The sequence below is a fragment of the Tupaia chinensis genome, unplaced genomic scaffold (genome assembly GCF_000334495.1).
Source record: "Tupaia chinensis unplaced genomic scaffold, TupChi_1.0 Scaffold000575_1, whole genome shotgun sequence".
In the NCBI taxonomy this organism is placed as follows: Eukaryota; Metazoa; Chordata; class Mammalia; order Scandentia; family Tupaiidae; genus Tupaia; species Tupaia belangeri.
The window spans coordinates 2693782-2705689 of record NW_006160089.1 but is presented as its reverse complement, the minus strand read 5'-3'; the positions used below and the strand labels follow the sequence as shown (position 1 = coordinate 2705689).

General features: G+C 40.8%; 1 protein-coding gene across 1 annotated transcript in view; it reads left to right on the top strand.

Moving 5' to 3' along the window:
- Positions 1-11908, top strand: part of SCAI (suppressor of cancer cell invasion) — a gene marked incomplete in the record, with an annotated part of 155686 nt that overhangs the window by 99453 nt on the left and 44325 nt on the right. The window contains 4 exon segments of the mRNA XM_027775599.1: positions 218-313; positions 975-1061; positions 2209-2307; positions 11634-11730. Coding sequence (XP_027631400.1) covers positions 218-313; positions 975-1061; positions 2209-2307; positions 11634-11730 — 379 coding nt within the window.

The window sequence follows — 11908 nt, the reverse complement described above, 5'->3', positions numbered from 1 at the left end:
AGAGACCTTGTGGATAAGCATTTCAAAGGCTACTGACAGTGAACTGTTGGAGAGACGGGGAAGAATAGAAAAGAACATGTCCTGGACCTTGTCCGAGAGCTCTCTCTGCCCCAAGAAGTGCAATTTTATTTTTAAGAAAGCTTGAATGTGTTTGTATTATCACAAGACTTAATTTCCAAATAGCATAAATGTAAAATGTGTTTATTTGTTATTGCAGAGATTTGCCACAATACGGACAGAAGCAGTGGCAGTCCTATTTTGGAAGAACTTTTGATGTTTATACCAAACTCTGGAAGTTTCAACAGCAGCATCGGTAAAGGAATTTACTAGTGAAAGGAGAGTGAAAGCCCGTTTTATATATTATTTATAATTTTGACCTTTAAGTGCCCTAGTGCTTTTTATCTTGACACTTTTTTTTGGATAGGTTTTGCTATAGGGCATGTGCACTCGCCAGAAAGACAGAGACCGAAAACGAGAAATCACCCCCCAGGGGGTATGGCCACGCTGCCACAATCCCTTCTCTTTCATTCTCCTCTCGAGATCTTGGGCACACACACACACACACCCGGCATGAGTTTAAGCCACTGGTTCCGGGACTTGAACTGCAGTGGACTACATGGGAGTCCAGCAACGTAGGCATTATGCCAATTGCTGATCCCTGTTCAGATTAACTCTTAACATAGGAGGAATGATTCATGGCTTCATTCTCAAATACATGTTGTTTATTGGCCAGAGCTATTTGGGGTGGGTGGGGGCGAGTGCATAGCTCAGAGTAGCTTTTTTTATATTTCACCTTACTTGAAATAGACATCTAATACATGCTTTTTGAATTTAATTGAATGATCATATTGAAATCTCATGAAAAATTAATGAGCTTTGCTAACTAGATGGTGTTTTTCTTATTTTTGCAGATTTGATTATTTTTGAAATTTATAATCTCTTATTTCTATTTTCTTGTCTCCTATATAAAACAGACAAGTCTTGGATAATCGGTATGGCTTGAAGCGGTGGCAGATAGGGGAAATTGCTTCCAAGATCGGGCAGCTATACTACCATTATTAGTAAGTGGATCGCACATGGGGAGAATAAGGTGTTGTACTGATTAAACACAGAACGCAGAAGGATCCATCTTCTCTTCACCAGCTTGGAAAGAAAACACTGACTTATTCATGGAAACCCTAATATAATAGTTTAAACCAGACTGAGCAAGATAGCATCATGAAATGACCTTCCATAATCAGAGCAATATTTGCTTCAAAGGCTCACTTTGCAAGCAATTCATTTAGTCAGACTCACAACTTAAACTCATTTATAGCTGAAAGGAGCTTGGTCTTGGCTTTAGATAATTGGTTAATATTGGGTAGATTTGTTGTTCTTAAGGCTCATAACTTGTACATTGTGCTTTTCAGAAGGATACTATTAAAATCTCCTATTTGTAGTATATGTTCGAAAGGTAAATGAGGTAAAGATACATTTGGTTATATCCTTAGAATAATAACGTCAATGTAGTCTTACTCTGCGTCAAGGAAGAAAGCTCCTTTTAGGAATCTAAATCTCACGATGATGAAGTGATGTCAGGTATTCAAAGGCTTGGGCCATTTTTCATTAAAGGAAATGCTTTTCTCTTCCCACAGTGTGACATGCTACCCCAAATGCCCACCATTAAAACTACTCTTTAGGGTAAACTAAAAAAAAAAAATTTTTTTAAGTCCTTTAAAACCTAGAAATGCTCATCAGAGAACATAACTCATGAGCATCCCTTGAAAGTTATTGTGGGTTAGTTAGCCCATTCCTGAGTTCCGAGAGGAAGAAACCAAAGGATGGACCAGAGGTCAAATGGCAGTATGGAGCTGGGAAGGGCATGGATGTTCTGGTCCCTGGGGATGATTTAACTTGGGTCCTGTGCTGTTGGAGAGTTCCTTTGACAAATGACAACAGCATGTACTTTGAGTTGGGGTCAGAAGAGGTTTGGGAGGAAGAGGTTTGGGGGCTCCAAGTCTCCGAAACCTCTTCTGATCCTCTTATTTTATTAAGAGATTTTTCTTATTATGATGATTGTTTTATTCATTTTAAGGGTGAGAAATTATCACCTACTGATGGAAATTTAGGAATCATTTTCCTACCCTCGTGTAGAGGACTAGAATACAAGTATTTCGGCAAAAAGTTTCGGGCAATGTCATTAAAATTGAAAAATCTTTTTTCTCATAGCTTACGCACATCTGAGACCAGCTATCTGAATGAGGCTTTCTCCTTCTATTCTGCGATCAGACAGAGATCATATTATTCTCAAGTCAATAAAGAGGACAGGTATGTATCTACTATGTTTTTAGAAAGATGAGGATAAAACATTCAAAATCTTTAGTCTATGTGGAAGTCGTGCACAAAAGCATACATTTGTTTATAACTGGTTTCACTTAACAGGCATTTCTGGGTGCCTCGTATGTCCTAGCCTTCTAAAGCTAGTCAGAGCACCAGGGTATCAGGTCCAGTCAGAGCACCAGGGGAGGTGGGAGGGGGGTGCCTGCGTGCCTGCCTTCTTTCCTCTCCTCCCTCCCTGTGTGTTGGAGTTCTCTCTTTCTTTCACTGCCAGACGGCATGTGCACTCCACAGAGAGAAAGAAAGAGAAAGCACCCCCCAGGTGTGACCACACCACAATCCCTTCTCCCCCATTTCTCCATTCTGTCAGGACCTTCGGCAGACATACATATGTTCTGGTATGTTTTTCAAGCTGCCAGGGCCAGGATATGAACTGCAGTAGGTCATGTGGGATCCAGCTCCCTTACCTGGTAGTCTACAGAGCTGGGGTTATTTCTTTACAGAAGGCTGGATCACTTAGGTTTCATAGAAAAAGGCTTGCAAAAATGAGGCTTAGTTAGTAACCTTTATTCATTTTTGCCTTTCTGTTCTTAATTCATGTATCTTCAAAAGTTTCTTGATAACTGTCAAGTGCTAGTGCTGTTTGGATTTTCTTTATAAACTGAATACTGTTTTGCAGGGGCCAGCAGTTGTCATAGTGGTTAAGGGTGCTGAATTCCCACATGGCTGACCGTGGTTCGAATCCTGGACCTGGCGGCTTGCTTTCTCACTCTCTCTCTTTCTCTCTCTCTCCCTCCCTCTCTCTCTCTCTCTTACTGTGTCCCTCTCTAGTCAAAATAAACAAATAAAGTTAAATAAAATAATTCTTAAAAAATACTGTTTTGCAGTCATGTAACTGTTGTTTAAAGAAATCATGTAGAATTTACACATGTCCAGTAGATATCTGTTGAACACTTATTAAATATTTGTTGCCGTGTCACATGTTTTGGGGGACATGATGAAAAAAGATCAGGTATACTATTGGGTTGTTGGAAAAGTCATGGTACATTTGTACATGAGAAAAATGGAAAAATATGTCATGACTTTCTGACAATCCACTAGTCCCCTTTCAGAAGACTATCTTCTTTTTTTTTAAAGAATTACTTTATTTTATGCATTGTGTCATTATTTTATTTTATTTTATTGAGGTTGACCAGAGAAAGAGAGAGAGAGGAAAGAAAAGTGAGAAAGCAAGCTGCCAGGTCTAGGACTTGAACCTCTGTCAGCCCTGTGGTAGTCTAGCCGCCTTAACCCACCATGCCACCTGCTAGCCTCCAGAACACTATCTTCTAATGGGGTTACAGACATATTTGGGGTACCGATGTGCTATTGCATTACTAAATCCAGATGAGGATGGAATTGGGGGAAAAAATCAGAGATCTGCTGGAGAATTCATTGCTAGCATTCCAAGAGTATTTGGAAGAGAAAGTTTAGTCATAGAAGGTCTATGTTCTCTCTCCTCCCAGCAACAGGACTCCTAGTTGTTAGAGTGAAAAGATTATATTATCTCACCAAATAGTTGTGAGATATTTTCCTAGAGAACACTTTGTGGTTGACTGTCATGAGCTTGCCAGCTAAGCAGTGGCATTGTTTGGAAAGCCCCACTCTTGTAAATCCCCTTTATGCCCTTGTGCATCTTATTCTGACTGGTCTAGGGGATTTGGTTTGAGATGCTGAATTCTACTTTCTCCTGGTATTTGTTGTCACAGCCCTCCTTTATCCTGCTATTACAAGTCCATTTGGTTACTTTTCCTTTAGGTTTTCTTAGGGTTTGCTTCACATATTTTCACTACAGATATATTTCCTCCTACTTTTTTTAAATTCACGTTATACAATTTGTCTTCATTCTTAACGAGATAAATTGAATCTCTTAAAAAAATGCAAAAGAGGGACTAACAGATGGCATAATGGTTGCATCACTGGAGTCCTACATAGTTGATTGCGATTTGAGTCCCAGACCCTGCAGCTTGAAACTCACACCGGGTGCATGTGCGTGTGTGCCCCAAATCCTGAGAGGAGAGGAGAGGAGAAGGGACTGTGGTATGGCCATTCTCCCTAAGGGGTAATGTTGTGCTTCCATGTCTCTTTCTCTGGTGAGTGCATATGCCCTATAGCTAAAATATCTCTCTTAAAAAAGAAAAAATGCAAAAGAGTTGTGTCACATTTTATTTGCCTTAAAAATAAATGTATGCGGGTGACATGTACTGCTAAGACACTGTGCTGGGACCACTTGGGAGGCCCAAGTTCAATTCCTGATCCATCCTGAAGGCTAAGCATGGTGGAATGCATCTGTAATTTCAGCACCTTCAGAGGCTAAGGCAGGAGGATCACAAGCTCAGGGGTGGCCTGGGCAACATAATAAGACAAACCTTGTCTGAAAAAAGAGCCAGGCCTGGTGGCATGCACCTGTAGTCCCAGCTCGGAGGCTTCATGCAGGAAGATCATGACAGGGAGACACTGTTTTAAAAAGAAAAAGAGGGCATTCAGTGGCATGGTGTTTAAGGCAAGTGGATCCCACATGGCTGACTGAGTGGTTTGAGTCCTGGACCCAGCGACCTGAGAAACACAGGCACTTGTGTGTGCCTGAACAAAATCTTGAAAAGAGATTGGAGGAGAAGGGGTTGCAGCATGACTGTCCCCCATGGGAGGTGTTTTCTTACCTTCCCTCTCCCTCTATCTATCCCTCTGTCTGATGAACACCTTCTTGCAAATAGAGAGGGAGGGAGGGACAGAGAGAGAGAGAGAGAAGGAAAAAAAAGTGTATAAACAGAGAACTATTTTAAGCAATAGCAAGAATACCTTGTATAATTCTCTTTTCTTCATTTCTAATTTGCCAAAAGGGAAATCAGCCTTGGGCTCCTTGGCTTAAAACCCAACAGTTTGATTTATTGCAGTCATTTTTTTTTACCTTAATAGCAAATACCACATCAGAATTGTTTTCCTGTGTTGCCTCCTACAGTGAGGCAGATTAACTGAGGTAGGATTACAGACTCTCTTGTTTTGAGTAAATTAGGATCACAGGACAATCTGGTGCAACATCTTGACCTTGTTCTATGTGCTTAGGGAATGGCTTTGTTCATTGGGTACATTGTCATTAGTTCACGCAGGGCAAGAAGCCAGTCAAGGAAGCAATCAGTAACAGCTGTTAAAATCAACAGCCAGTAGATAAAAGTGATTAAGAAAGAACTTGGCAACTCCACAGTGCATTTGAAAGGCGAAAGGAGCAAGTTCTCTCTGCACTGTTTGAGCACCTAAGGACTAGGTGGAGGCCAGGAGGAATAGTTTATTCCAGGTTCTAGCAGTTATCAAGGCGACTGCCTGTCCCTAAGCACAGACAACTCATAGAACAACTCACAGGCGGCCATCCCGCTCAGTATAGGAAATGTTACCGCGCACTTGTCTGACGAGCCGCGACTCAGCCTGTGTTGTAGATGACCAAGGCTGATTCTCATCAGAGTGAGATATGGAGAAAGTAAAGTTCTAAGTACACAGGAGGCTGTGGGAAGATGATGTCGTTGGCCACCAGGAAGAACAATTTCCGGGATAAGTGTAGAGAGAAGTCGTACAAGTCTGGGCTTGGCAGTTGGACAAGGCTGGAAATCTGGAGTTTAGAAGTTCCACCAACATGATGTCAGCATTAGTGGTAACGATGCTGGAAATTTTTTAAAGTGAGAAACAGTCTAAAGCTGTCAGCTCTGACACTTCACAGTGGTGGTGCTGATGATGATGAGGAGGACCTGGCATGGACCTTTCTAGATAGGGTCACACGTGCTTTTCTGCACTTTGCTATGGAATTGGCCAGTAGGCTGTGGGCTGTATTTCACGTTATCTGGCTCGGTTGTGGAGGCCTGTGGTGTAGTGAGTGGAGAGCACTGATGCATTTCATCTGTGCTTGGCTACAACTCAGTTTAACACAGCAGTTTCCAAAATAGAATCACCACCCACTTCTGTATGCTTCTTTAACACAGGGATAGGCCCGCTATGGCCTACATGCCAGATTGGGCCTATGGCCTGTTTTTGGACTGCCCGACAGCTTAGAATTGTTCTTACTATTCAAAGGGTTGTAAAAAAGGGAAAGATAAATATGCTGCAGACACCATATGTGGACTGCATAGCTTAAAATATTTACTATCTTGCCCTTTATAGAAAGTTTACTCGTTATATAATCCATGATACAAAGCCATAGAGCCAAGGTTTTTTAGGTTGTTTTGTTTTGTTTTTATCAAAAAATTAAAAGAATTGGGGCCAGCAGGTAGCGTGGTGGTTAAGGTGCTGGATTCCCACATGGCCCACCACAGATCAAGTCCTGGGCCTGGAACCTTGAAACTCACACTGGGCATATGTGCGTACATGCCCAAAATCATGAAAGGAGGGTGGAAGAGAAGGGACTGTGGTGTGGTCATCCCCCCGGGGGATGATTTCTCACTTTACCTCTCTCTGTCTTTCTCTGTTTCTCCCTGGTCAGTGTATTCCCTCTGTGGCAAACAAACAAAACAAAACAAAACCCTAAAAAAATAAAATATTGTCTACTCTAAAACACCTAGAAATGCTGGATAAAATAGTTTAGTCATCCCTTGAAGAGGACAGCTTAGCTGTCGAGAGGTAAGCAAGCCAGAAGTTCATTAATGCTGTCGCCAGTCCTATGCTGAACTTGCAAGAGGGAGCTCAATTTAGTGCTATAAAAGAGCAAGTCAGAGGAACCTAGAAGAAAGGGGGTGATATAAAGGAAGGATTACTAAAAAATTATTCCCTTTTTTCTGAAACCATGGACTTTATGAGGCAGTAATCATTGTAGTAATAGCTAATTGAAGTTATTAAAATAAAATGGAGCCGGATCCTGGGTAACAATAACATGAAAGTAAAGAGCATCAAGAATTGAACCATTCTTTGGGCCAGTTCTGTAGTGTGGTGATGAAGTGATGTACTTAGAAAGCTGCGTTCAACATGGCTGGCTGAGATTTGAGAATACCCAAAATCTTGTCTGGAAAGAAAAATGGAGGAAAAAGTATTCCATGCATCAGTAAGGTGAGGGCGGGAGTGCTTTCTCTTTCTCTGTCTCTGTCTCTCTCTGAGAACTATACTACCCACTGACAATTTGAAGAAAAAAAAAAATGAACCTTTGTTAAAAAAAAAAAAAAACCAACTTATTGTTCAGAAGAAGCATCGAGTGAAGTAAATTTCATTTATAAAATTTTTAATAAAAAAATTTTTAGGGGACCAGCAGATGGCATAAAGGTTGCATTGCTGGACTCCTATGTAGTCGATCTCAGGTCAACTCATGGACCTAGTGGCTTAAAACTCATGCCAGGTTCCTGTGTGTGCTCAAAATCCCAAGAGCAGAATGGAGGAGAAAGGATTGTGACATGGCTATCCCCCCTGGGGTTGATTTCTTGCTTTTTGTCTCTCTGTCATTCTTATGGGCGCATGCACACTATAGCAAAAATCTCTCTCTTAAAAATTTTTTCTTTTTCAGTTTTGCTGTAGGAAACATGCACTCGCTGGAGAGGCAGAGATAGAAGTCACCACCCAGGATAGGACCATGGTGCAATCCATTCTCCTTCATTGTTTTATAATTTTGGGTGTACACACATAGCCAGTGTGTTTTTTCAGGCTGCTAGGTCCAAGACTCAAACCATGCCATTGGCTTTGCGGGATCCAGCCATCTTAACCTCCATGTCACCTGCTGGCCCAAAATAGGTTTCTTTTTAAGAACGTTTTTCTTAAATTTAACTTTATTATTATCATTATTTTAATTTGACTGGAGAAGGACAGAGCGAGACAGAGTGAGACAGCAAGCTGTCAGGTTCTGGGCTTGAACCATGGTTACCCATGTGGTAATCCAGCTCCCCTAACCACCAAACCACCTGCTGGCCCTTTTTTTTTTTTTTTTTTAACTCAATAAATGAGTCAATTGGTAGATACATTTCTTTTCTTTCTTTCCTTTTTTTTGGGAGGTGGGTGGGGAGAGAGGTTTTTGCTATAGGACACATGCGCTCGCCAGACAGACAGAGAGAGACATAGAGACAGAAAGCGAGAAATCACCCTCCAGAGGGGTTGGCCATGCCGCAATCCCTTCTCCTCCATTCTCCTCTCGGGATCTTGGGCATGCATGCTCATGTGCCTGGCGTGAGTTTTAAGCCACCAGGTCTGGGACATGAACCGTGGTCAACTACATGGGAGTCCAGTGACATAGCCATTACGCTAACTGCTGGTCCCTCTTTCTTTTTCTTTTCTTTTCTTTTCTTTTCTTTTCTTTTCTTTTCTTTCTTTCTTTTTTTTTTTTTTTTTAGAGATTTTTGCTATAGGATGTGTGTGCTCTCTGTAGAAACAGAGACAGAAAGCGAGAAATCACCTCCTGGAGAGGTGGCCATGCCACAATTCCTTCTCTTCCATTCTCCTCTCAGGATCTTGGGCACAAATGTACATATGCCTGGCATGAGTTTTAAGCTGCCACGTCCAGGACTTGAACTTCGCTCGACTACGTGGGGGTCTAGTGACATAACCATTATGCTATCTCCTGGTCCCTTGGTAGATGCATTTCTAAATAACTCATGAACAAAGGTGTTTTTTTGTTTGTTTGTTTGTTTGGTAGGGATTTCAATGAATTTGTAGATGACTGTGGGTGTAGTATTAGCATAGCACCTATATTGATTCTTCAAATTTATTAAAAGGACTGTCTTCCTAGTTTTTGCATATTTTTCAAGTACCTTGTTCAGGTTTTATAATTTTTTTCACATGTGCACACGCCTGGCATGAATTTAAGCTGCCAGATCCAGAACTCGAACCGCAGTCGACTATGTGGGAGTCCAGCGATGCAACCATTATGCCATCTGCTGGTTCCAAGATTTTTTTTTAAAGAATCATTTTATTCAAGTTTACTTATTTATTTATTTATTTATTTATTTATTTAAATTTGACAAGAAAGGGACAAAGTGAGAGAGAGAGAGAAAATGAAAAAGCAAGCCACCAGATTCGGGGTTTGAACTATGGTCGGCCATGTGGGAGTCTAGCTCTCATAACCACCAAAGAAGATTTTAAAAAGATTTTTGTTATGGGACCAGCAGATGGCATAGTAGTTATGTTGCTAGACTCCCACCTGGTCAACAGTAGTTCAAGAACCAGACCCAGTGGCTTAAACCCACACTGGTGGGCGTGTGTGTGTGCATGCCCAAAATCCTGAGAGGAGAACGGAGAAGGGATTGCAGTGTGGCCAACCCCCCCCCCCACGGGTGTGTGTGTGTGATTTCTTGCTTTCTGTCTTTCCTATGAGCACACACTCCTTATAGCAAAAATTTCTTTCAAAAAATAAATAAATAAAATTTTGAGAAGAGATTTTGTTACCAAAAATGTCTAACATACAAAATGTATTTTTGTGAAGTTATTATATTTGGGATGTGGAATGTGGCCAGCAGGACACGGTAATTAGAAATGTCAGATTAAAATCGAGAAGGAGTGACTACGAAGTGTCAAGTGCGAACAAGTGTAATATTGGTTATAATTTGGCCTTTAATACACTAAGGATACATATTGCTGTTCCTAGCAACTAGCAAAGGAACAATAACAAGAGTTATGACTAGAAACCCTATTGAGAGTATAAAATAAACTTTTGATTAAAAGTAGACACAATCCCACCCGAAGCGTTAATGACATTAAATGCAGATGGGCTAGTACAAGCTCGAGATCGTCAGAGTTGATTAAACTATAATTATGTGCTGTCTACAATAGATGCATTGATGCTTTGTTTATTTCTTTTGTGTGAGAGAGAGACAGACAATAGATGGAGATAAACAGGCATCCCCAGCAGTCTGCACACTGCAGTCTGTTCTAGTTCTAGCTGTCCTGGATCATAGACAAGTGTGCATGCAACCGGCTTGCTTGCGGAGGTCTTGGTAAACAAACCCAGGGTCTTTCTCATGTGAGTCCAGTTACATTACTCTGCCACCTGGGCCCAAAAGATGCATTTAAATAAAAAGGCACAGAGTCAGCCCCTTACCTATATCAGTTGTTAAGGTAGCTTACTCTCACATTACTGACTGGTTTGAGTACCAGCCCTGGCAGCTTGAAAAATATACCAGGTGGAACCAGCAGATGGCATAATGGTTACTTTGCTGGAATCCCATGTAGTCAACTGCAGTTGAAATTCCAGACCTGGTGACTTAAAACTCATGCCAGGCACACGTGCATGTGTGCCCAAAATCCTGAGAGGAGAAGGGAAGAGAGGGAATTGTGGCATGGCCACAATCCTCCCTGGGAGGTGAGTTCTTGCTTTTCTGTCTCTCTAGTGAGCACATGTGCCCTATAACAAAAATATCTTTTTCAAAAAAGAAAAATACACTGGGCACATATGTGTGCATGCCCCAAATCCCAATAGGATGGAGCAGTAGGGGAGGGATTGTGGCATAGTCATGCCCCATTGAGGGTATTTTCTCCCTTCCCCAGTCCTTTATGAGTACATTCACCCTCATGCAATTCAAAAAATTTAAATATAAAGAGATACATAGTAGAAAGAAGAGGCATAACATCTAAACAATAAGCATGAAAAAGGTGCTTGATTATATTGATACCAAAAAAGATTCCAAGATAAAAAATGCTCTAGAATTCTTTTCACTTTGTCTTTTTTCCTACCTGTAGTCTTATATTTTTCTTTAAGTCTTGCTATAGGGCACATGTGCTTGCCACAGAGAGAGAGGAAAAAGTAAGAAAGCAAGCCACCAGGTTCGGGACTCAAACCATGGCCGGCCATGTTTATCAAACCACTGAGTCTGGGATTTGAACCACTGTTGGCCATGTGGGAATCCAGTGCCTTAAACAACATGCCACCTGCTGGCCCACACCTAGATTTTCACATAGATATTTGTCAAATAAACAAATGAATGACTTAATGAATCACTGAGTTATATTAGAGCCAACTCTGTCCTAGTGGTTGAGGAAATCAGATCCCACAGACCCAACCACAGTTTGAACCTTGTCCCTAGTGACCTGAAAAACATTCTGTGCACATGTGCATGCATGCCCCAAAGCCTGAAGGGTTGGAGAAATGGAGGAAAAAGGATTGTAGTGTGATCACTCCCTGCTGGGGTGTGTGCTCATTCTCTCTGTCTCTGGCAAGTGCACACACCCTCTGGCAATTAAAAACAGTGTATTTAAAAGATTATAAGGTTATACGTGGAAATGCTTATAATTGCAAAACAGAATGGAAACAATTTATAATTGGAAACATTTTTAAAGTGTATATTCTTTTTTAATCTCATGAGTAATTTTTAATTCATCTTCCATAGACCTGAATTGGTAGTGAAGAAGTTACGATATTATGCAAGGTTTATAGTAGTTTGTCTTCTTCTGAACAAAATGGATGTTGTGAAGGATCTGGTAAAGGTAAATGGACTTTAATTAAAATCCTAATCTCAAATTATATATGGATAATTGTTAGAAAAATAGATTTTAGGTGAAAGTAATTTTTATGTATCTAAATAATTATGATAGAACATTATGGCTTCTGACAAGGGTAATGAAAACAACTTTTTTCAACTATTTATATTTCAAACACATACTA